Source organism: Rana temporaria, chromosome 2 (assembly GCF_905171775.1).
Source record: "Rana temporaria chromosome 2, aRanTem1.1, whole genome shotgun sequence".
Lineage (NCBI taxonomy): Eukaryota > Metazoa > Chordata > Amphibia > Anura > Ranidae > Rana > Rana temporaria.
Window position 1 is genome coordinate 140542406 of NC_053490.1, and position 24809 is coordinate 140567214.

General features: G+C 43.6%; 1 protein-coding gene across 2 annotated transcripts in view; it reads right to left on the minus strand.

Moving 5' to 3' along the window:
* Positions 1-4296: 4296 nt before the first annotated feature.
* NR4A1 (nuclear receptor subfamily 4 group A member 1) overlaps positions 4297-24809 on the minus strand; it is a 71842-nt gene continuing 51329 nt past the window's right edge. Inside the window, exons 1-7 of one of the 2 annotated variants that reach the window (XM_040341223.1) lie at positions 18423-18555; positions 12827-13635; positions 10933-11062; positions 9578-9729; positions 7863-8065; positions 5889-6067; positions 4297-5219 (exon numbers count right to left, since the gene is read on the minus strand). In XM_040341223.1, coding sequence (XP_040197157.1) covers positions 4963-5219; positions 5889-6067; positions 7863-8065; positions 9578-9729; positions 10933-11062; positions 12827-13633 — 1728 coding nt within the window. In that variant the 5' untranslated portion in view covers positions 13634-13635; positions 18423-18555 and the 3' untranslated portion in view covers positions 4297-4962. Of the gene's footprint in view, positions 5220-5888; positions 6068-7862; positions 8066-9577; positions 9730-10932; positions 11063-12826; positions 13636-18422; positions 18556-24809 lie in introns of those variants that run through there. The other variant, XM_040341224.1, reaches the window with a different exon arrangement.

The window sequence follows — 24809 nt, forward strand, 5'->3', positions numbered from 1 at the left end:
ATTGAGAAAGGGTACAAGTGATATTTTATACAACAGAAAATAAATGAAGCTGGTGAGAGGGAAGCTGCCAATCGATAAAAGGCAAAGAGAAGCACTGGGCACAGACTAATGGTGGGGGGGGGGGATTGTACTTGGGTATAGACTCAATCTGCCACAGTCACATCTCTGAACAATCCACCCACCCCTCCACAAATTCACAGACCTCAGATCAGAAAGATCGGGATGGGAGATACAATTTGTCCTGGGCTTCAGATGCCATCAGCCATCCAACTGCACCAGAGATGCCGATTCCACCCCTCCATCTGCCTACAACTCCAACAATAGGATCTGTGTGTGGCTGCCAGTGGAGTCACACAGCATCCTCTGACAGGAGTCGCCCTACCAGCAGTGACAGGAGGTGGAGTCACACATCCAGCAGTGACAGCAGGCAGAGCCAGACAGCCGATAGCGAGATAAGCCAACATAGTGGGCAGTGACAGGAGGTGGAGCCACACAGCCGGCAATGACAGGATGCAGAGACATACAACTAACAGACAGGAATCTGAGCCACAAAGAAGCCACATAACCGTCAGGTACAGTAGGTAGAGCCATACAGTGGCCATGACAGCAGCCCACAGCCGGAAACGACAGGTGCTGTTGCAGCCCATCGGACTGGTCTCATTCATGGGTGCAGTGTGGGTCTGAGAACAGTGGGCCCCATTCCCCTGGGGCAGAAAGTTACTGTGACAGGCAACTTACTGGAAGATGTCAGCAGCAATGCAGGAACTGGATCATGGCGTGTGGTACCCCATACAACTCACACAAGCTGCGGGCCGAGTCAATCAGTGCCTATGCTAGTGCGCCCCCCACCAGAGAAGTCACTGGAACCAAGTTCCAGATTCACATCAAATCCCGGGCACTGTCAGGAGGTATGAACGTCATCACTCCTGCGCAGGAATACAGCCATTCCAGAACACAGGTACAGTGCCAGAATGTCAATCGATCTGCACCTTTGCAGCTCAGTGCAACTGGAAACAAGTGGGTAACCATTTCATTGCAGAAGAGATATTGTATAAAACACAGTTTTTTTTTTTTTTTACCGATTATATTATATACAGCATATTTGTGTTTCTGGACTCAAATAGGATTTAATTTATGCATGTTTAACATGTAGCACACTGGGATCTGTGTAAACCACAGAGGCTGTGTAGCCCAGGGGTGTCCAGCCATTTGACATTCCTGGGCCACATTTGAAGGGGATGAAATTTTTTGGGCCTCACATAAAAACACACAAATAAGGATAGCTGATGAGCAGGAAAAGCCAGGCAGATCACAAGTGAACAATCAGATAAAGAAAAGAATGTCAATGAGATGAATATTTTTTTATTATAAAAAAAAAAAAAAAAAAAAAAAGTGGTAACATGTTACATAAAACTAGTGTGATAGTTGACAAGGTTTTTGATAAAACGAACACATTAATGTCTGGTTTAATGGAGTAGCGTAGCAATTCTTAATGAATTCTCAATATACTCCGATATATTGGTTCTACTTTTGCCCTTCCTGTGCTTCATCCATGAAAATAGTTGCTCACAAATATAGGTGCTGCCAAACACCGATGACCTGAATAAGGCGCGATTATAAATAGTGGGATATTTTTCTTTGGAAAGATAAAACTTCTAAAAAAGTCCAGTAAAGAGAAACTTACTCTGCTTCAGTCGCATGCATTTGCAAACCCCCCCCCCCCCCCCCCCGATTTTAAAGTAAGTTTGCAATTGTGTGGGCCGCATTCATAGCCGTCTTAAGCCGCAGTTTGGACACCCCCCCCCCTCCCCATGTAGGGCATTCGAGTAGTCATGTCATACTAATTAGAGGCCCATTCACATCTATGCACTTATGTTGCAGCATATACATTAATGCACACATGTATGATTTTACCCTTGCACATTCCCTTTAAAAAAACAGTAAACTGCAGTCATAAAAATATTGAGCTATATACACACAAAATGCATTTTATTTAGTAAAATTCAGGTTTCACTGCAAAAAAATGGACATGGGTGAAAAGGAATTTAACGTGCATCTAATCCCAAGAACTAAAATATATTGCAACATACCAAGACTTGGATGCGGTAGCTTGCATTATTTTTTTAATTCCCCTTTATTTGAAACCAATGCAAAAATGTATTTGAGCATACTTACCAGCTAGCCAGCAAAATAATAAATATACAAGGGCAGGTATGGTGGAGGTAGCTCATTCCTCAGGGACACAGGTGCATCTTTTTCTGTACTTGCATTATCAAAGAGACAAAACATGGGGAAATTTGCATGCACTGGAGAGCTACCTGTATATTTAATATACAGTATTTTTTAATTAAAATGTATTTTTTATTTTAATTGGATAACAGCTTTATACCACTTGTTCATAGCAATGCTTTAGGAATGTGATTTCTACCCTGGGATTTGTGTTCATGAATCTCTAAAAACAAAAGGTCATCTAATGTAATAATTATTGCAACATTTAGTGAAGCAATATTGCTTTAGGTCATTCGTTTTTCACATTATTGGCAATACATATTGTGATAAAGATCAAGAGGTTTAATGGATTTAACAGTCCTTCAATTTCAAAGATTGAGCTTTTGGGTTGATGAATTCTTGTATGTATGTATGTATGTATGTACACACACACACACACACATTCACTACATTAGCAATATCATCGAATATAAGTGCATACCTCCCCACTTTGAGGTGGGAATGAGGGACACCTATCAGCAAAAGTATGATGAAGGGGTAAAGGACACACCCCCTTAAAAAGGAGAATTGTACAAAAACAACAAGATTGATTAAACCCACAAGTGCCTTTTTACCACTATTCCTTTATATTGGCTTTTGGAATTTACAAATGCAGCAATTTAGAAAATCGGATAAAAGGTTTAGCACTGAAAAACACTTTTTGATAAATAACAAGTGAATTTTATACACAACTATATAGATCAGACCAAAATTAGGGACAAATGGAGGAATGAGGGACAGAGGGACATTGCACCAAATCGGGCACAGTCCCTCGAAATTTGGGAGCTATGCAAGTGCCTCATGGTAAAGTATAGTCTTTCTGCTACAGTTTTAAAAGCTTACAGTTATTAAAATAATTTGTTAAAAAAGCAGATTTTTGTTAAAAAAACAACAACCTTTGTAGCATTGTTTTTAGATACAGGCTTGAGAGGTTGCTCTCACCTGTCTGCATTGAAGGATTCCTTAATTGGAATCAATACGTTGACACAATTCTAGCACAGTAGCAGCTAGAAGAGAAAAATCAATGACGAAACCCTTTGGTGCCGGATATAAACAGCAGGGCTGTAAAGGTAACCAACTTTACACACAGCCTGTCATCACTTTAAAATGTTTTTTTTTTTGGTCCCATCTAAAAGGAAATATGTATGTATGTATGTATGTATGTATGTATGTATGTATGTATGTATGTATGTATGTATATATATATATATATACACTGCCCTATCCGACCTCTCCTTCCAATCCTGGAGGTGATGCTGACCCAGTAGCTGTAATACTTGCTGTGCCATGGAGCAAAGATAAAAAAAAAAAAATATGTACACAGATTCTGACTTCTGTGTTTCTAATCTATACCTTTTTTTCCGGTCAGTGACTCCAAGTATCAAGACTGGAGTTAGCCAGGCAATTTGTTCGATTAGAAAAAAGGTCTAATTTACCGATGGAATTAAGACTCTCCACTCAAATTGCAAGAGTGCATTAAATAACCAATCACATGCAGATAAAATACAGGAAAAAAAAGGGTCATGTGAGCAGCTCCCAGTACCAGCTTCAGGGCAGAGGAGGGACAGCCAACAATAGATGGCCCATTGTAAGTCTATGGTTGACGTCACCGCATAGGCATTGCGGCCGTTGTCTGAAATCTCTCCTCTTCACCGAGCTTCCCCCATCATGTCATAGGAGGCACCAATAAGCCACAACATAATGTGGTGCCGATAGGCAGAAGCGCAACAGAGGGCTGACAGTGCACAGGAAAGGTCAGTATTGGCCAAAAAAAATACAAAATGTTGGCATGCCACTGGAAATCTAGTGCACTAAAGAAACTGGCAGGATCAACAGGTAAATTCAAAGGGATAGACAGGCATGGGAATAAGGGCAGTACTATACACAAATATTTTTTTGCCCAGGAGATTTTTTTTATGTCACATTGCATCTACGCCAAAACAAACTGGACACCAACAAAACAGCTCCTGCATTGTAAGAACAAGAACACAACTATTTACTGGTCACTGGAAGAGAACAGGAAGACTATTGCTATTACAGCATTTTTTTATTTAATATATTAAATATATATTAATCAGAAAAAACACATACTGTAAATCCAGTAAGGTACACAAATATAAATGTTTCTTTTCAAAAATTACACATATATACACACAGCCCAGAACAATGTGGGATCCATAGTGACCAATACAAGGAGTAGCTTTACTTTTTTTTACTTTTTTAATACTATATACAGTTCGTTCTTCATTTATGTACAAGACTTTACAAACTGGCTGTGAATGAAATTGGGTCCGTCCCCTTCAGGCCCTTTGAAAGACAGTTGGGGAAAAAAGGCAGGCTAAATGCTGCCCCATCTCGTAAAGCTTTTGAGTCTGCTCTAAAGGTCCGGTCCAATCTTGGAGTGCTGTAGGAAAGGCAGTATAGGAACCACGTGAATTCAGCAAGTATTAAAAAAAATACTTAAAAAGTGAAACGAGAGACAAAAAGTCTGTTTAGCCAAAGGCACAACTGGATTTTTCTAGAATAAAATTAAAGTCTTCATATAAGACCCAGAAGATTCCAGTGAGGAACAATCTACTGGTTAGGCACCTAATGTCAAAGAAAAGGGTTCCAAAAGTTTGTAACAAGATACTCCATCTTCAATGCGAGCATGGGTGTCCCTTTCTCTGAACTTAGAAGAAAAGTGCAATGTTTTTAGAAGGGCAGTGTGTCCATGAAGATCTTCTCTACAATAGGCGGTGGCGGAACAAGGTCCTCCAATTTCAGGTAAAAAATGCGCTGAAGGCCCTGCGTGCAGAGGGTGCGCAGCTCAGGCAGCTTGCCCAATAACTTGGATAGACAGTTAGATCGGCTGGGCTCATTCAACGTGGACGGCACATGCTCTTTAAGGCAATTAATAATCCGGCTTTGAAGTTCCTCAACTTTTTTAGGTTCTTTCAATCCATGTCTATCTGCATTGAAAAACAGAAGTAGCTAAATTTAATACGTTTCCCCATGATAAAGAATATATATATATATATATATATATATATATATATATATATATATATATACACACACACACACACACACACACACACATATATATATATATACACACATATACATATACACACACACACACACACATATATACATACATACATACATACATACACACACATACGTTCCCATTTAAAAATAACATACAACTTAGAAAGGATGTAATAACTAGACACTGGATCAGTGAAATGCCATACTGTAACCAGAATAGCCTCAGCAAAAATGTATGTCAATGTAGGAGCTCACAGGGTGGCATTGGGGTGGGAAGGGTACAACTAAAGGATTCGGTATGTGCGAACAGGTTTTCCTGTGAACAGTTAGCGTGGATACTCAACTCCATTACAGAATTATACGGAAATAAATGAGCGGGACACATCCACACTATAGGCAAAAAAAAAAAGCTCCCGAGTTTGAGTTTAGCATTAATTCCCCCCCCCCCCCCCCCCCCCATCTAGGGCCTGGCTATTAGCAGCCTATGAATACAACATTGTTAAATTCATTGAATTTCATATGGTGGAAAATTACAGGAACACATAATGAAAACTGATTAACTAATTTTCCAAATGTTTATGATTTACCTGTGATGATGACAAGGGCAGAGAGGCAGGAAAATGATGGGACATCAATGTTCATACGTTGAAGACTGTGCGAAAATTCGATGATTGAGTCTATCCATTCTCCAAAGCCTCGAACACACTGCATACGGTGAAGCACCACTCCATTACAGAAAACCAGCTTCCCTTCGTCAGGCTTCGAACTGTTTGAAAAGTAAGCAAAATCAATGTCATATACAGAAAATACCTTAACCTCATAACTAAAATTTACTAGTGTTAACATGCTTAAAAAAAATTACTATAAAAACAGAAAAAATGCTGCCCCACATAAATGCACAGGTGTGTATAAGCTTAAAGTGACATACAGAGGGGATGTCACCAGCCTAGCAGTTACTTAGATGTTTGCTTTAGCCAGTCAAAAAAAAAAAGAGAGAATTAAAACTAAGACACTGTTTGCTTAGGCAAACATCTTTCATAAGTGCCACATCAAAAGGCAAAAATATAAGCAAAATCGTATGAAAGATTTTTAAATGCACACACCAGGTTATACTTTAAGACCTCTAAGCACATTTTACATATTAACTGATTACAATATTTTTTTTTATTATTATTATATTGGGGTTATCTTAACACTTTTATGGCTTTGGATTTTATAAATCACTAAATATGTATACAAATTTGGAAGAGTTTAAAGGCATTGTATGTATGTTGTCTGAATATAACGGTCAATGGTAGGGGCGGGCATAGGAAAATCATGGCTACCATTAGCTCCTATGATCTTACAGTTAAGGGAAGTGCAGCAAACAAAATCATTCTTAAGCCTCGGACACTCGATCAGATTTTCCGGCGGGAATTGTGTGATGGCAGGCTGTTGTCAGAAAATCCAACCGTTTGTATGCTCCATCGGACAATTGTTATCCAACAAATGTGGGATAGCATGCTTTAAAATTTTCTGACAACAAATGTGTGTTGATGGATTATCTGATCGTGTGTGTGTACGCAAGTCCATCGTACAAACACGCATGCTCAGAAGCAATCCTAACCATAAACACATTAGCAGAAGTTGCCCAAAGGGTGGCGCTAAAGAGCAGAAAAAAAAAAACATGTTTTGTGTTTGTCTGCCAACAATTGTGTGCCGTTTGTATGCAAGACAAATTCCTGGCAAACGCCCTTCTGACAAAAGTCCTACGCTTTGTCCGTGGAAAATCCGATCGTGTGTACCTGGCTTAATTGTCCAGTTTAGGAAGATCAGCAGCATTCTTTCAGAAAGGGAGACAACTTGTACCGATCTAAACAAAGCTTTTGTTTTTCATCAAAGTAGCTGCAGTTTTCAGAGGGAAAGCTTATATAAAAAAAAAAATATCTAGTTTTGAATGTTTTTTTCTTTTATGAACATTTAAAAACGTAATCTTGCTGTAAATCTTACATAATGTGGGTTTTAAAAGCCTCAGTCTACGTGTAGTTTGTAAACATACTCACTAAATATAAGCTATACCTTCCTAAAACCTGTTTTGAGACCACTTTGTCTGGCAGTTTTCACCCAATGTTTCCCTAACATGTTGCTAGACAGATGGGCAATTCAGATGAGAATTGCCAATCTTCATGCCTCCTAACTTGGCGACTCAAAATAAGGCCAAGAAACTATAGCTATGAAAGAAGCCGGCAATTGCTGCTTCCATATTTCCTTCGGCCAGTACAATAAAAACATTTTATACAATATGAAATCTTTGTAAAATGTTCCTAACCATAACGGTTCTGGACCAGTTCCCCTTTAACTTAGAAAATCACTTAGGATCATGAGCTTATAGTCTGTGCTAAATATAGGCCTTTATTTTGACTCCTGTTTGTTTTGGCTCTCTCCAATGGGAGAATCCAATTTCTCCATTAAAGCAGTTAAAGTCCTCTTGCTCCTACATTACTGTGTGTCCTGTCCAGTGTTCAGAACAGGATTAGCAGCCCAAAATGAGACCGTGCCCCAGAAAGTGACAGCTGGTTTACCTGTAAGCCAATCTCAGGATGAAAAGCTCCAAGAAAGAAGACTCCAGCAGGAGGTCCTGGTCTTCTTTGGGAAGCTCTAGGAAGCCCTGGATTTTCTCTGCCCATTTGCGGATCACTTCCAGAGAACTTGACAGAAGGTCATAGAACTGCTGTACGTCAACTGGATTCTCCTTCTCTAGTAGCATGGGACCATTTTCCTGGTACTGTCATTGACAAAAAATAATAGGTTACAGAGTGCTAGAGCTACCAACAAAAACTTCACCAAACTAAAGGCTAAATTTAAAATAAATATCCCAACAAACAACCTGTGCTTTGTCTATTGAAGGCAAAGAAATAGGGTTGCTTTGCGCCTCCACCAACCCCCCAAAAACGGAAGTATAAACTGTATTTTTCCTTGCTCTAGAAGCCAAACGGAAATACTGGGGGATGCTGGGTATGGAGGTGCAAGTGAAGCACGGCATGTGACTGTGCTTGGCCAATCAGCACCATCATACAGGGGTGTTGATTTACTAAAACAAATGCAAAATCTGGTGCAGCTCAGAAAAGAATCCAATCAGCTTCCAGTTTTTTCTCCTGGTCAAAGCTTGATTGAACAAGCTGAAGTTAGAAGCCAATTAGCTACCATGCCCAGCTACACCAGATATGGCACTAGTCAGTATTAGGAAGTCAACCTCAGTGAATCTATGGGGGTTATTTACAAAAGGCAAATCACTTGAAATTGCACTGAAAGTGCAGTCGCTGTAAATCTGAGGGAAGCTCTTCTGATTTTATTATCCAATCATGTGCAATCTAAAATGCGTTTTTTTATTCACCTTGCATTTCCCCCTCGGAGCTACAGCGACTGCACTTTCAGTGCAATTTCAAGTGCACTTTGTAGTGCAAAGTAGAGTTGTCTTTAGTAAATAACTCCCTACAAATCCATGTAAGCCAATGTTTCTAAACTCCAGTCCTCAAGTACCAACAGGTCATGTTTTCAGGATATTCATTAATTTTGCACAGGTTATTTGATCAGTTTCACTGCCTTAGTAATTACCACACAGTTGTTTCATTTTAGGGAAATCCTGCAAACATGACCTGTTGGGGGGAACTTGAGGACTGGAGTTAAGAAACACTGATGTAAGCTACACTCGAGACTAAAAGCTGGATTATACACGTTTTGTTAGATTTCCTTTAGGTTTACCTTCAACTATGTAGTGCAAGGGTCTGCCTGATTGTATACAAATTGAAAGTGTTTAGGTTTGACCTCCTATTATATAGTTTTGGTACATCTAAAAAAAAAAAAAATCTAAATAGAGACTTGTATAGTGTGTATCCAGCTTTAGTTTGCATGGGGCTTTCCTTGGCAGCACAGGGCAGAACAGCAGTGATACAGTGGGGATATAATGGAAAGTATATGCTGCCGTGGAGGCCCAAGTTAAAATGAACCTGTTGAAGCACAGGTTCACTTTAAGGCCAAATATATTGCACAATGTACTTTAAACTTGAATTGAACATTGAAGTTAAAATACACTACATTTCCAACATTTGACTTTAAAGCATTTAAACCAAGTGGTTGTGTACTTAACATAGTATATTTTAACATCTGTATCAAATAAAAATTTTGATGCAGAATGCATTACTTCCTAAAAGGCGTTTATTTTAAGTATATTTAATTTCTGGACACCTAGTCATTTGATGGCATTGTGTTTCGGGTCTACAGTGATAGGTCAACTTACTTGTGAGTAATCCAGGTTACTAGAATTGGGGATGGTGTCGATGTGAGCTCGTACCAGTGAATTAATAAGACTAACGGGAGAAGAATCGGAAGCTTGCCTTGGTTTTGATGGGAGGCGACCCCGTCGGCCCTTTAAGCTGTCTGTGCGTACAACTGAAGAAAAAAAAAAGTCAACATAACCAAATTACGAAAGAGAAAATACAAATATACCAACTTAAGTGACTTATTTGATGCTATACTTAAAAAAAAAAAAAAAAAAAAGGTAGTACTAATGTCTTGGAAGTTACCTTATCTCCCATCTTACTAAAAGCCCCCTTTTTGTGTACATGTACACAACTTGGAATACCAAACAGCTGGTATGCATGGCTGCATATACAAACACGCTTATTTATCAAAACATATGCAATGGTCTTTCCTCTAGGCCAGGGGTGTCCAAACTTTTTTCAAAGAGGGCCAGATTTGATGAAGTAAACATGCTCGAGGGCCAACTATTTTGCCTGACATTCTTTGAACGATTAAAATTCGGTCTAAGTGTGTTTGTCCGAGCTCTAATACATGGCCCAACAAGAATTCTCTTGCCTTTGTGGCTGTTTGTGGTGAAGAGATGAGCTTGGGCGTGTTATTTGGATATACTGTATATATTTATTTTGTGGCCCAAACGAATCCCAGAGCGCTGCTCAGGACCAAGGGTGAGCTTGGGCGTGTTATTTGGATATACGGTATTTATCGGCGTATAACATGCACAGGCTTACCATTGCCATGAATGCAGCCTCACCATTGCCATGAATGCAGCCTCACCATTGCCTAGAATGCAGCCTCACCATTGCCATGAATGCAGCCTCACCATTGCAACCAGTGCAGCCTTACCATTGCAACCAATGCAGCCTTACCATTGCCATCAGTGCAGCCTGATCGATGCCCATCTGCAGCCTTGTAGGGCAGAGGGAGGGGGGCGGGACGACTGCCGACAGATTACAAACAGGAGAATCTCTTGTTTACTCTGTGGCCTCTTTAATACAAAGTCCCGCCTCCTATGATAGACAGAACAGTTGTCCAATGGCATCCCAGGAGCCGGGACTTCCAATAGAGACGCTGCTGACTAAACAGGAGATTCTCTTCATGTAATCTGACGGCGCTCATCCTGCCCCCTTCCTGTCCCCTCCAAGGCAGAACCGATAAATACGGTATATATCTTTTGTGGCCCTGGGGGCCACAAACAATATATATATCCAAATCCCCAGGGGGGCCATATTAAATCAACAGGGGGGCCGCATTTGGCCCGCGGGCCGGACTTTGGACATGCCTGCTCTAGGCAGATCATGAATGACTTTTCAAGATATACTGTTAAACACATACCTTCTTTTACCATCCCCACTACTAAGCATTTTTGAAACCGACAGAACTGGCAGCGATTCCGGCGCCTTTTGTCCACGGGACAGTCCTTGTTAGCCAAGCAGATGTACTTGGCATTTTTCTGTACAGTCCTCTGTGGGGAGAAAAAGGAACAATTGTCAGGGGAAGCGAGATGCCAGAACGACACAAAGCCCTGTCTGTTCTATTTATTTTTGTAACATTTCTCTAGTGTCGGACTGTTCCTAATATCAAGTTGACATTTGGCTCCAAGCAAAAAAGAGCGATTCACCTATCTTAATTAGCCGAGCATCTCTTCTAAAGTACCCGATTTGCCTATAACGCACACAAATTCAGATCAAGAAAAATGCAAAACAAATTATTTTGTGGGTAGGCTGAAACTGTAGACAGTAGCCTTATACTGGGAATCGAGGCAAGTGACTGCAAATACATAGGGCAACGACCAAAACCGGAGATAAAGTCTGTTTACCTTTGTATACAAAATGCAAGGAAAACATAGGACTACATAAAAAAGTATTGTATACAAATTTATAAAGAAATAATGATTCTAGTTATAGCGCTAGGTTTGTAAGGATTCTGAAACCACAAGGAAGTGCTTAACACCGCAAAGGGTCGATGAAATAAACGTCATCATTTTCAATTATGCAAACAGAACTTTACGGCTCTTGTCTTTAATGATAACACCTATCCCACTGAATTAAGGTCAGCCATATAAGGTTTGAATCTTGGCCGGTTCAGCAGATCAGTCATCTTGGGTACAACCAGCCTGCCAGATTCTCTTGTGATTTACGCTAGTGGCTATATCAGAATAATCACAGTCTTCTCCTGGCGGTAACAGCAACCCCCGCCGCGCCATTGCCGATTCCCCTGTCAGCACTGTCTGTTGATTGGGGAATCGTGCAAATTTCTTTCCTGCAACCTGTGCAAATAAAGTCGCACTGGCCTTAGTCTAAAAGAATAAAAAAAAAACTATTCATTTTCTCAATGAAATCTATTCTGCTTTATCCGATTTATAAACCAGTGTTTAAAAAACAAAACAAAAAAAAAAACACACACTGACAGTGCATGATTTCCACTTGTCTTTAGACTCGTAGCTGCATCTATTAGTTGCTTTCAAATGGCTGCTTATTAACACATCTTACCTCTACCTAGATAACACAACCTCCTTTGACCAGTGCCAAAATAACAGATTACAACAGAAAATGCTCCAAAGCCCAACAATGCAGAGAGCAGATTTTAGTAGAATACACACATGCTGTGGAAGTGCAATAACTATGGGTATTTGTTGCAACAGGTTTAACACCTAGCAATAGAAAAGCACAATGGAATGTACAGCTACACAAAATCTAGTAATGAAACACAAATGACTAAAGAACTACTATTTAAGGGCCTCCAGTGCAAGCGATTTATGACCTCTGCTCTGTAGGGGTTAAGGTTGCAGTTTATTTCACACCGTTCTAGCACCTGCTGCCGAATGGAAACTTTTGGTTCCCTAACCGCTGTCTAATTGGTGTTGGGTTCCTCATCTTATCCCAAGTTTGCCCATGCTCAATCCTTCCAGTTGATGTTAGGGAAAGGCAGCAGAAATGATCAACTGCTGTAGAAGCAAGCCAAGAAACTGTACACAGGGGAGGACAGCTGCTTTTTAACACCAGAGCGGTTTTGGGACGAGCCCCCTTTCTTCATCCTCAGGAACGCGTATCAGCTTAAGTGCAAAGACTGGGTGGCTGAGAACCAAGAGCTTGTGCCAGGACTGCCTGCCAAGTCTACAGGGCATCCAGCACCCAGGGAGACCAACAGGTGAGGCAATCAAGGCCAAGTCTAAGTCTAAGTAACGACAGACAGACCATTGCATATTAAAGTTATATTCAGTACTTACCTTAAAAAACCCTTTGCATCCTTCACAGGTTCGTACACCATAGTGCTGACAAGAAGCATTATCTCCACAGACAGCACAACGCCCCTCATTTGAGCTAGGGCTACGAGCTTTGGATGGAGACAATGGGCTGTCCAATAAAATGGAGTTGTCCAGTATCACAGGCCCCTGACCAATGGGGATAGATGAAAATCCTACTGGAGAGTTTTGTGCCATTGCAAACACATCTGGATCCACAACCTGCTGCTCAAGTCTGTGTGGCACTTGACTCATCTTTAATGTATTAGGAGCCATGTTTGGGCTATGAGCTGGTGTCCCAAAGGAGAAAAAAGATGGCTGAGGAATGCCGGTTTTCTGCTGCTCTGTCCATGGTCTCATATTGTCATAGCTTTGAGTTGGAGAGTAGGCGCCATAAGAACTATCCCATGTGGGTACTTGAGGATTCTGGAAACCTGGTGTAGAAGGAGATGGGATAGAGCATGGGCTACCGTAATAATCCGAGCCACTCGATGACATGGTTTCATCCAAATGGTTAGTAAAAGAACCAGGATAACAGCCGAACACTTGAAACTCCTCAACCTTCAGTGAGGATTGTGGATTTGAAACCGGATAAAGAAAAGCATCAAACTCTCCGGTGTAACCATCCATGAAGGTGCTGAAACTAGGCAAAGATGTGGAAGCTGCAATTTCACTGTTAACAAGGTCCATGGTGAATTTACCAAACTCTGAGTTTAAGAAATCTGGTACATAATGGTCACTGGTGCCTCCACACTGGGACAGACTTCCATACTGGGCTTGAATACAGGGCATTTCTACAGAGAGAAGAAAAAAAAAAAAGAAAGAAAAAAAAAAAAACAGTTAGCAATTGAGCAAATTTCTAATTTTCAAAAACAGGTTGAGTTAAAGCAAACTGAAATCGATATACCGGTATGCATTTGCAGTTTTAGTAGAATTTCAACTAGGTTTACCCAGGATACGTATTTTTTGCATTAGACGTTGTTGAAATTAGTTGAACTTCTCAATCAAGTGATCAGATTCTTACTATGAATCAGCGCTGACCCAGTGATGTTCTAGGATGTGTCAAACAGGTACGCTTTCCATTAAGGTATACAAGCTTAACCTCATCTGTATTTTTATTGAATTACTGAAGAAAAGATACTCTTGGCTAATGTGGTAAACATTTGGAATTTCTTGTATAGATCAGAATGGCCCAATAAAACCATGAAAAAAAAAATCTATAACTATAGTTAAGAAAAAAAACAAGCAATGGGCATTACTGCCACCGATTCAGAATTCACTTTGGTAGAAAACAAGTGGCCCGTTTTTGCGGCAATATTTCCTATGCAACATTTCTTCTGACATCGTAGAGCATCAGCGAGTTCTTTTTTTAGGCACAAGCTGTCATAAATTAAGTTGTCAACGCCGAGTTCTTAAGCTGAAGCCAGTTAGCCTCTAAGTAGAACTCAAGATTGTTGTCAAAAACTCCTACTGCAAAGCACAGGAACTCACAGAAACTACGCTTTTACATTTAGAGCTAAAAGATGGACAGCATGTCTTATTTATTACACAAATCACTATTTGATCTGGACTATTTTCAAGCATCTGTGGATGCAGGTTTAACAACATTCAGTAATACTGATTTTAGATCATAAATATAGCTATGGGAAAGAAAAAAAACATAAAATAAAATAAAAAGTATATGAAAAAGCACCAATTTTTTTTTTTTTTATTGTATGAAGTGTAAAGCTGACCATGTAGGAGGGTCTAAGGCTGCATTCACATCTGAGCGTAGCTTCTTTGGTCGTTTTTTTTTCTGGCGTTTTGTTGCGCGTATTCATGCGTATTTGCGCGTTTGCATACAGTGTCGTCCGACGTTTTTTATTTTTAGCCAATAGGATAAATTATCATCTTTTCATCACTTGTTGCTAGATTTTATTTATCTCCTGCCTGGGTGAAATGTTCTATTGATTAAAGCGACAAAACGCCGTAGCAAACGCTCGTTGTCGCGCTAGTCGCTTGAATCGAGCGTTTCCATTACTTTCTATGTGAAATACAAACGCTCAAACCGCCCGATTCGCGCGACAAAAAAGGGTCCGGAACTTGTTTGAGCTTCAGGCGTTCGGCGTCAGGCGTTTTGGAGTGGAGATGTGAACCATCTCCATAGGGAATAATGTATTTTTTCCCCTCTAGCGTTTTGGAGCGTCGCGCTTCAGGCGACAAAACGCTCAGGTGTGAATGCAGCCTTACTGCACAGTTAGTACCTACAAAATATGTTTACTGGTTTAACTGGAAACCATTAATGTAGTGTTACAGCCCAGCAAGGGTAAGTTTTGAGTCTACTGCAAAAATATAAAGCTTGTAGCATGTCAGCTGCTAAATTGTAACTTTAGTCAAAGAAAAGGAAGCAAACTGCCGTTTGATGGTTACAACCGTTTGGAAACGGTTATACTGCAAACAGGCCAATTCTTCTAATAGAAACAGTTATTGATCAGGTAGAATAAAAAAAAAAAAACAAGAAATGATCATAAATATTGACTACACTGAAGACTAAAGAGGTTTTAACTAGCCAGTTATTAGGTCATAGTTTAGCCTACGGTATTCTCGCTGTATTTATAGAGCGCATTGGGATATGCCAGGATCACTGGACTTAACAATGGCATCTCAGCTGCTGCACAAATCCTTGGGAAGAAGAGTTGTTAATAAAAGGCTTGTATGTCTTTACATCATACATTGCCAAGCTGTGGGATGTCATCGTGCAGAACAGCAACTGCTGCATGTCCAAGAGGCTCTGCACAAGTCACTGCACTCTGGTCTATGTAGTTACCTAGCGGAGGCAATCAGTATCCAAATGGCTATTTACCATCAAGCTAAAAGAAAACACTGGCTGCAATATTACAGACCTTGTTGTGGCATCAGAGGAAAATTCCATGCCACGAATAAAAACAAACAAAAAGGCAAAGTAGCCTCGGTTTAAAGAAACCCCTAAATCGTATATCTGGCTGCACTGCTAGAAGAACCGCTACTTTTGTGGTTTAGCAGCGAACACTGTAACCCAGCACAATGAAAGAGTTTTATAAGCCTTATAGGTTAGACTTTTCCCTGGAGGAAATGCCAGAAGCATGAGGAGGTTGTGCTGAGCCAAGAAAGCACTTTGCACAGAAAGACAAAAGGGGGAGCAGGAGATTGGCTCCTGATAGGTCAGACCTCTATATAATGCATCTGAAGGCCTTTTCTTATAAACGAGGAAAACGCTGGGCACAAACCCACCTCGTATAATGCTGAACGAAGAACTTCTCTAGCAATATACATTTGTCATTTATTTCAATAGGCTACACAATTCACAATGCAAAACTATGCCAGGGGAAAGCTGCCATTGCCAACGTCTTTTTGAAAATGCTAGTTGCATGGCTGTGATGCTAAGCCTTCAAATACTTAAAGGAGCCCTTGATCTGGAAGAAACGTGCAAATCAGGCGTACTGATTGGCTGAATATTTGATCCAGGGACTCAAAGTATTGAATGCCAATGACAGCCAAGTGGCATTTTCAGAGTAATGCCAGCAAGAATATCCTGCAGATCTCTCAGTAGAGTACATGCTGGTGTACAGGTCATCTTCTTTTAGCTCCAACACCATGCACCTCACTCCCAAAAAGTGCACACATTACCAGAGCCGTGTGGGAAATCATTGGGCACTGCCTGCAAGTGTTCACTGCTGCTTTACCATATGAAGGACATGGCTCCGATGCCCCAGGGAGAAAGACTGTCCTCCCAAGAAGAAAAGTTACAATTCTTCCCCCAAATCTTATACAAAAACAAAATAGTGAATAGAGTGCAATAGCAGGACAATCTATGTGACATAATAAAGTCAGTGAGATCTGGAAGCCTGGAGAAGTTCTATAGTGCTACTGTAGGTGGAAGAGAAGAACATAAGCTTCACTAGTGCAGCAGCGGATCCCAAAGCTTGCAGACCCCTTGGCTAGCCCAGCACCAGACCCCAAAGCAAGCAGACCCCATGCACTAGCCCAGCGCCAGACCCCAAAGCAAGCAGACCCCATGCACTAGCCCAGCACCAGACCCCCAAAGCAAGCAGACCCGTGCACTAGCCCAGCACCAGACCCCAAAGCAAGCAGACCCCATGCACTAGCCCAGCGCCAGACCCCAAAGCAAGCAGACCCCATGCACTAGCCCAGCGCCAGACCCCAAAGCAAGCAGACCCCATAGCAAGCAGACCCCATGCACTAGTCCAGCGCCAGACCCCAAAGCAAGCAGACCCCATGCACTAGCCCAGCGCCAGACCCCAAAGCAAGCAGACCCCATAGCAAGCAGACCCCATGCACTAGCCCAGCACCAGACCCCAAAGCAAGCAGACCCCATAGCAAGCAGACCCCATGCACTAGTCCAGCGCCAGACCCCAAAGCAAGCAGACCCCATGCACTGGCCCAGCGCCAGACCCCAAAGCAAGCAGACCCCATAGCAAGCAGACCCCATAGCAAGCCCAGCACCAGACCCCAAAGCAAGAAGACCCCATGCACTAGCCCAGCACCAGACCCTAAAGCAAGAAGACCCCATGCACTAGCCCAGCATCAGACCCCAAAGCAAGCAGACCCCTTGGCTAGCCCAGCGCCAGACCCCAAAGCAAGCAGACCCGTGCACTAGCCCAGCACCAGACCCCAAAGCAAGCAGACCCCATGCACTAGCCCAGCACCAGACCCCTTGGCTAGCCCAGCACCAGACCCCTTGGCTAGCCCAGCACCAGACCCCTTGGCTAGCCCAGCACCAGACCCCTTGGCTAGCTCAGCACCAGACCCCTTGGCTAGCCTAGCACCAGACCCCATGCACTAGCCCAGTACCAGACCCCTTAGCTAGCCCAGCTTAGGGATCCTTAGTAAATAGCGATCACTTGGCATGCAGCATAGATCCCATGCACTAGACCCCTTGGCTAGCCCAGCACCAGACCCCTTAGCTAGCCCAGCACCAGACCCCTTAGCTAGCCCAGCTTAGGGATCCTTAGTAAATAGCGATCACTTGCCATGCAGCATAGATCCCATGCACTAGCCCAGCACCAGACCCCTTGGCTAGCCCAGCACCAGACCCCTTGGCTAGCCCAGCACCAGACCCCTTAGCTAGCCCAGCTTAGGGATCCTTAGTAAATAGCGATCACCTGCCATACAGCATAGACCCCATGCACTAGCCCAGCTTAGGGAACCTTAGTAAATAGCGATCACCTGCCATACAGAATAGACCCCATGCACTAGCCCAGCTTAGGGATCCTTAGTAAATAGCGATCCCTTGCCATGCAGCATAGACCCCATGCACTAGCCCAGCACCAGACCTCCGAGCTTGCAGACCCCATGCACTAGTCCAGCTTGGGGATCCTTAGTAAATAGCGATCACTTGCCATGCAGCATATACCCTGATCACTGATCATTACAAGCCCAGTGGCTGGGTGTTGCAGGGCATGCCTCTATAGGTGGGCACCTGTTGCTCTGCCTGTGCCCGCTGAACACGGAGATGAATGCATAGAAATAATCCGCTATGTTGTGGGCACCGCCGATGCTGCCCTCTGCCCATCCTATAGGCATGTGACAGGTGGTGACATACCAGTTGTGTGTGCTGGATGTCCCCGGTGCGGGCTCTCCGCGGGGTGTTGCAGTGTGATGATGCCCAGGCACTGCCAGTTCTCCTTCTCTGGTCTCCCCGGAGCTTGTACAGCTTACTGAGCTCCCACTTCTCCATCCACATTCTATTAAAGCCTCTGTGACGCACTGGGGGCGTGCTACTGACACAGGGGGTGTATGACGCACGTGGGTGATTCTCTCCATACAAGGCTGGAGGAGGCGTGGTTTTTCCGGCTCAGCGTAGCCTGGAATGTATGCCGTGACGCACGCTGTTTCCTATGACGCAGGCCGCATTGTTTGATCTATTAATAGCCCGCCTGCTATTATTAGCCGCCGCGGCTGGAGGGACACGGCCCTGAAATAGCAGCCAGGGGAGGGAAGACCCCGAATGGACGTCATCACACGTCGGATATAGCACGGCCGGGAGGCTTCCCTGGGATTCTCGGCATATTTACGGCTGGACGGATTCCATAGGCAGAGTGTTTATACGGATCACACGGGGAAAGTGGAGCCAGCCTGTCATGTGTCCGTGATGTCACACATACACACGGGGAAGTTCTATATAGGATTCCACGATGATGGAGCAGTCATAGATCACATAATGATCGGAGGATGGAGGTCTGCATGCCACCCGCATACATGAAGGGCACAATGTCCTCCAACTAACCAGACTGGTCTCAATCAGCGCCTGTGAGCTGGATGGTGCTGTTACCATGGGTTACTGCGGACTACATCACCTTTCAAGTCTCATGCACATTGGTCGCTTGAAGAATTCAGGCTCCATTCACACCTGATTGTACAGAGATCTGCCTGCAATTCCAGGATCGCAGCAAAACATGGAACGCTCTTGCAAAACCATTATTTAATGGCACCCCATATGCAGTGCGATTTAGCTGCGATTTGTCGAACAAGAAGCCTTAACCACTTAACCCCCGGACCATACTGCTGGTCAAAGACCAGAGCACTTTTTGCGATTCGGCACTGCGTCGCTTTAACGGACAATTGCGCGGTCTTGCGACGTGGCTCCCAAACAAAATTGGCGTCCATTTGATCACCTCTGCGATTTTTAGTTTTTGCGCTATAAACAAAAATAGAGCGACAAATTTGAAAAAAAATGAATATTTTTTCCTTTTTACCATAATAAACATTCCCCACAAATATATATATATATATATATATATATATATAAAAAAAATCCTCAGTTTAGAGGCCGATACGTATTCTACATATTTTTCGTAAAAAAAAAAAAATCGCAATAAGCGTTTATTGATTGGTTTGCGCAAAAGTTATAGCGTTTACAAAATAGGGGGTAGTTTTATGGCATTTTTATTAAAAAAAGTAATGGCGGCGATCAGCAATTTTTTTTTCGTTACTGCGACATTATAGCGGACACTTCGGACACTTTTGACACATTTTTGGGACCATTGGCATTTTTATAGCGATCAGTGCTATAAAAATGCATTACTATAGTATGTTCCCTGGGTGTGTTCTAACTGTAGAGGGGGGGGGGTGGACTGACATGGGGTAATGACTGATCGCAGTTCATACATTGTATGTACGGACAGTCAGGCATTTCTCCCCTGACAGGACCGGGAGCTGTGTGTTTACACACACAGCTCCTGGTCCTCGCTCTGTAACGAGCAATTCGCGGGTGCCCGGCGACGATCCTGACTGCCGGGCACAGGAGTCAGGGGTGCGCACGCCCCTATTGGCTGCTGGGCGAGGTGACGTATAGCTACGTGCTCTCGCCCAGCAGAGCCGACCTGCCGCCGTCGGCAAGCAGTTAATCTAGGCTTACCTGTAGGTCAAAGGTGTGTATGGGTCCTTAGGCACCTCAATCGATTGGGCATTATTTAATACATTTCATTGGCTAGTGTTAAAATGCATTACATGTGCCAAAGATAGCATGGCTGAAATCACAACGCATTCGGACCAAACTCACACAGAGCCCTTTTAATGGTCTGCACCAGAATCGGATGGCATAGGTGTTCACACACAATGCGATCCGATTCATGTCCGAACGGTCAGTTCGCTGTGCGATTTGCGAGCTGAAATGGGGTGTCATTAACATTGTATTGACACTCCCCGCAGTGTGAACTGCCCTGAGAGTCGGGTGCGATGTGGGAACACACAGTGGATTCGCAGGGTTCCCGCATTGCATAAGTGTGAACCGGCACTGAGGGATAGTTCACAAGTCAGAGCCGTTGACGTACGTTTATTTTTTAAAACTAGCCAAAGTTCCCCTTTAAGATGTAAGCTTTCAGGATAACGTAGACCGCTTCTTCAGGCTCGGCTCACACTGGTGCCATGCGAGAAACCCTGCAAATATAGTGCGGGTTCCCGAATCGCACCTGAATCGTCAGCAGTAAGGATGAGCTTCAGCGTGTTTGCATGGTACACGTGCAGAGCACGCCAGGAAGTCTGCACGGCGCTGCGCTAATCACAGCCAGGGAGACATTTCCCGATCTCTGCAGCTGAGCATTGGGACAATGTCTCCCTGGCTGTGATTAGCGCAGCGCCATGCAGACTTCCTGACGGGCTCTGCACGTGTACCATGCGAACATGCTGAAGCTCATCCTTAGTCAGCAGTTCACACTGCCCTCTGCGGGTGTCAATACAAAGTTAATGTCACCCCCAGATTGGTTCGCAGATCAGTGTGAATTGTGAATTCGGATAGGAATTGGATGTGATGTGTGAACACCCATGCGATCCGATTCTGGCACGGATGGGAAAAAAAAGGGTCGTGCACGAGTTTGGTGTGAATGCAATGCGATTTTAGCCATACACTTTGTGATGGCTGCATGTGATCTGCACAGCAATGTGGTGCGAATCACATGCAGTGTCTGGCATCGCACCAGTGTAAATCTGCCCTGGCAGGAAGGGAGTTTGAGTGCCCTGTATTGAGGTGGTTAAACGCCAAACTTTCTGCATTAAACCCATGGCTAACATGGTACAATACTTTACACTGTGCCTGATAATCAACCTGCTTTGTGGCTGGGTGATGGCACCTGTAGTGTCCCCAGCCTCTTGCCAGCATGGGACCTCTGCCTCTTGCCAGCAGCATATATTGTGGCTTTTGAACAGGGGCAATAGAATTGGGGTTTGTCCACCTGTGGCTTGTGTGAACCTTTCCATTTGTAGCAGAATTATAACGTAGCAATTAGTCACTCAGTTTGTGACAGGAGATTACAGACTCAAATACACAGTTCCATTTCCCACCTCTGCCTTCACCAAGTCTAGCGCAAAGTTTTATCGCCTACACTCTCCGTGTAACGCCTCTATTAATAATCCAGGTATCTGAAGATCTAAATTCCTCTTCTTTTTTTTTTTAGACAACATGAAAACTATATATAATGTTCAGTGCCAAATGAAACGATGCATAAACAAGCAGTTTGGCATAAAGGGAGTTGGGGTACAGAGCAAAGCCTCCTGTAGTTCTCTTCAATGGCAGAATTAAACAATACTGCTTATAGTCACCTAATCACATTACAATATGTGTTTCTTCGATTGTCTATTAACCACTTAAGACCCGGACCAAAATGCAGGTAAAGGACCCGGACAGTTTTTGTGATTCAGCACTGCGTCGCTTTAACTGACAATTGCGCGGTCGTGCGACGTGGCTTCCAAACAAAATTGGTGTCCTTTTTTTCCCACAAATAGAGCTTTCTTTTGGTGCTATTTGATCGCCTCTGCGGTTTTTATTTTTTGCGCTATAAACAAAAATAGAGCGACAATTTTGAAAACAATGCAATATTTTTCCCTCAGTTTAGGCCGATACGTATTCTTCTACCTATTTTTGGTAAAAAAAAAAAATCGCAATAATCGTTTATCGATTGGTTTGCGCAAAATGTATAGTGTTTACAAAATAGGGGATAGTTTTATTGCATTTTTTATTAATAATTTTTTTTTTTTTACTACTAATGGCGGCGATCAGCGATTTGTTTTCATGACCGCGACATTATGGCGGACGCATCGGACAATTTTGACACATTTTTGGGACAATTGTCATTTTCAGAGCAAAAAATGCGATAAAAATGCATTGTTTACTGTGAAAATGACAATTGCAGTTTGGGAGTCAACCACTAGGGGGCGCTGAAGGGGTTAAGTGTGACCTCATATGGTGGAGCTGCGGTGGCTCAACGCGATTGGCACTGCGCTGACAAGCCATTCACCCCTGCAGCTAGGGGTTCGGATCCCGGTCTCGGCTACATGTGAATTTAGTTTGGTGGTCTCAGCCCGGCTCCCGGTGGGTGTGCTATGCGAGGTAAGCCTGCGCTTAGTACGCCCACCCCCCTCCCACAAAAACCACCACACTTACACGCGGTCTCTAAAAAGAGAGGCGAAGGACTAACGGGGCTGGTTGAGCGGGCTAGATCCTCTCACTCCCTTATAGGGAGTCCCTCTGCCCCGTTGGGCTTCAAAGCGGAGCAGGTAGGGCGGGCTATGTGGGAGGACCCCCTCACACACCCGCCATTGCCACCTGGGGCATGGAGAAAGGTGGCAGATTGCCTTTGGGGGAGGCCTGCCTACTCCCAACTTCTGCAGTCCGGCTCCTCTCTTGAGTACATGCACAAAATACACTTTAAAAAAAAAGTGTAACCTCATATGTGTTTCTAACTGTAGGGGGGCGGGGCTGGACGTGTGACATCATTAATCATGTTTCTCCTATATAAGGAAACACACGATCAATGACAGCGCCACAGTGAAGAACGGGGAAGCTGTGTTTACACACAGCTCTCCGCGTTCTTCAGCTCCGGGGAGCAATCGCGGGACTCCAGCGGCGATCGGGTCCTGCGGCCGTGGAGCTTCGGACTGGGTCGCGGGCGTGCACCAACAACCGGGCACTTAAAGAGGACTTACAGGTATGTGCTTGTGTCCAGCCATGCCATTCTGCCGACGTATATGTGCAGGAGGCGGTCCTTAAGTGGTTAAAGCTGCAGGTGTAAGGTGAGCCAAACAGATCCACCCACTATGCCTGCAGAAAACTACAGGAGGGAGGCGGATGCAAGACCAGTCACCTCCCACAAGGAGAGAGAGCAGCAGCGACCAGTCTTTATTACAGGAAGCTTCTGCACAGAGGTCGTTTCACACTTTCTTTTGGAAGAAATTAGGCGTTTTGATTTGCCTGTATTATTTTTTTAGGAACACATCACAGGACACAAAGTATGGAAAAGGACTATTCTTGGATTCCAAAGATGTAGCAGGTTTCTGACCTGCTACCTTCTCTGGGTGAGCACAATCGGCATACATCACTTGTCAGTGAGGGCGCACTCAAAAAGAATTTGGTATTTTTTGGCAGCTACCAGGACCCAAAATCAGTGACTTTTACGGAAAGCAGGTTGCCACATAGGTAGCTTAAAGCGGATGTGCCATGGGGAAAAAATATTAAAAGCCAGCAGCTACAAATACTGCAGCTGCTGACTTTTAATATTAGGACACTTACCTGTCCTGGAGTCCAGCGCTGATCGCAGCAGAGCACGAGCGGTCGCTCGTCTCTCTGCTGCTCCCCCGCCATCCACGCTGAGGGAACCAGGAAGTGAAGCGCTGCGGCTTCACTGCCCGGTTCCCTACAGCGCATGCGCGAGTCGCGCTGCGCCCGCCGATTGGCTCACACGCTGTGTGCTGGGAGCCGAGTGTTCCCAGCACACAACGGGCGACAGACGGGAAGTCAGAAAAACCTGTCTTTTGCCCGTAGCGTGTGGCCGGAAGTGGGTGCAAATACCTGTCTTTAGACAGGTATCTGCACCCCCCTCCCCCCTGAAAGGTGTCAAATGTGACACCAGAGGGGGGGAGGGTTCCGATCAGCGGGACTCCACTTTAGGGTGGAGAACCGCTTTAAGATTAGTGCATACCACATCCAGCAGGAAGCCCACTCTCTTGTGTGTCAGACCGCCCTGGACTCAGCTACTGCTTATTCCTGATCCTCAAAAGGTGTCTACTTCTTTCTCATCCTGAGGATTTTCCTCCAATGCTTCCTCCCTCAAAGGGGAGTAGGGAAGAGAGCGCCTACATTTGCATGTCACGTGTTTTAACCACTTAAGCTCCGGACCATTTTGTTGCTAAATGACCTGGCCACTTTTTGCGATTCTGCACTGCGTCGCTTTAACTGACAATTGCGTGGTCGTGCGAAATGACTCCCAAACAAAATAGACGTCCTTTTTTTCCCCACAAATAGAGCTTTCTTTTGGTGGCATTTGATCACCTCTGCGGTTTTTATTTTTTGCGCTATAAAACAAAAATAGAGCGATAATTTTGAAAAAAATTCAATATTTTTTACTTTTTGCGATAATAAATATCCCCCAAAAAGATATAAAAAAATTACTTATTTTTTTCCCCCAGTTTAGGCAGATATGTATTCTTCTACATTTTT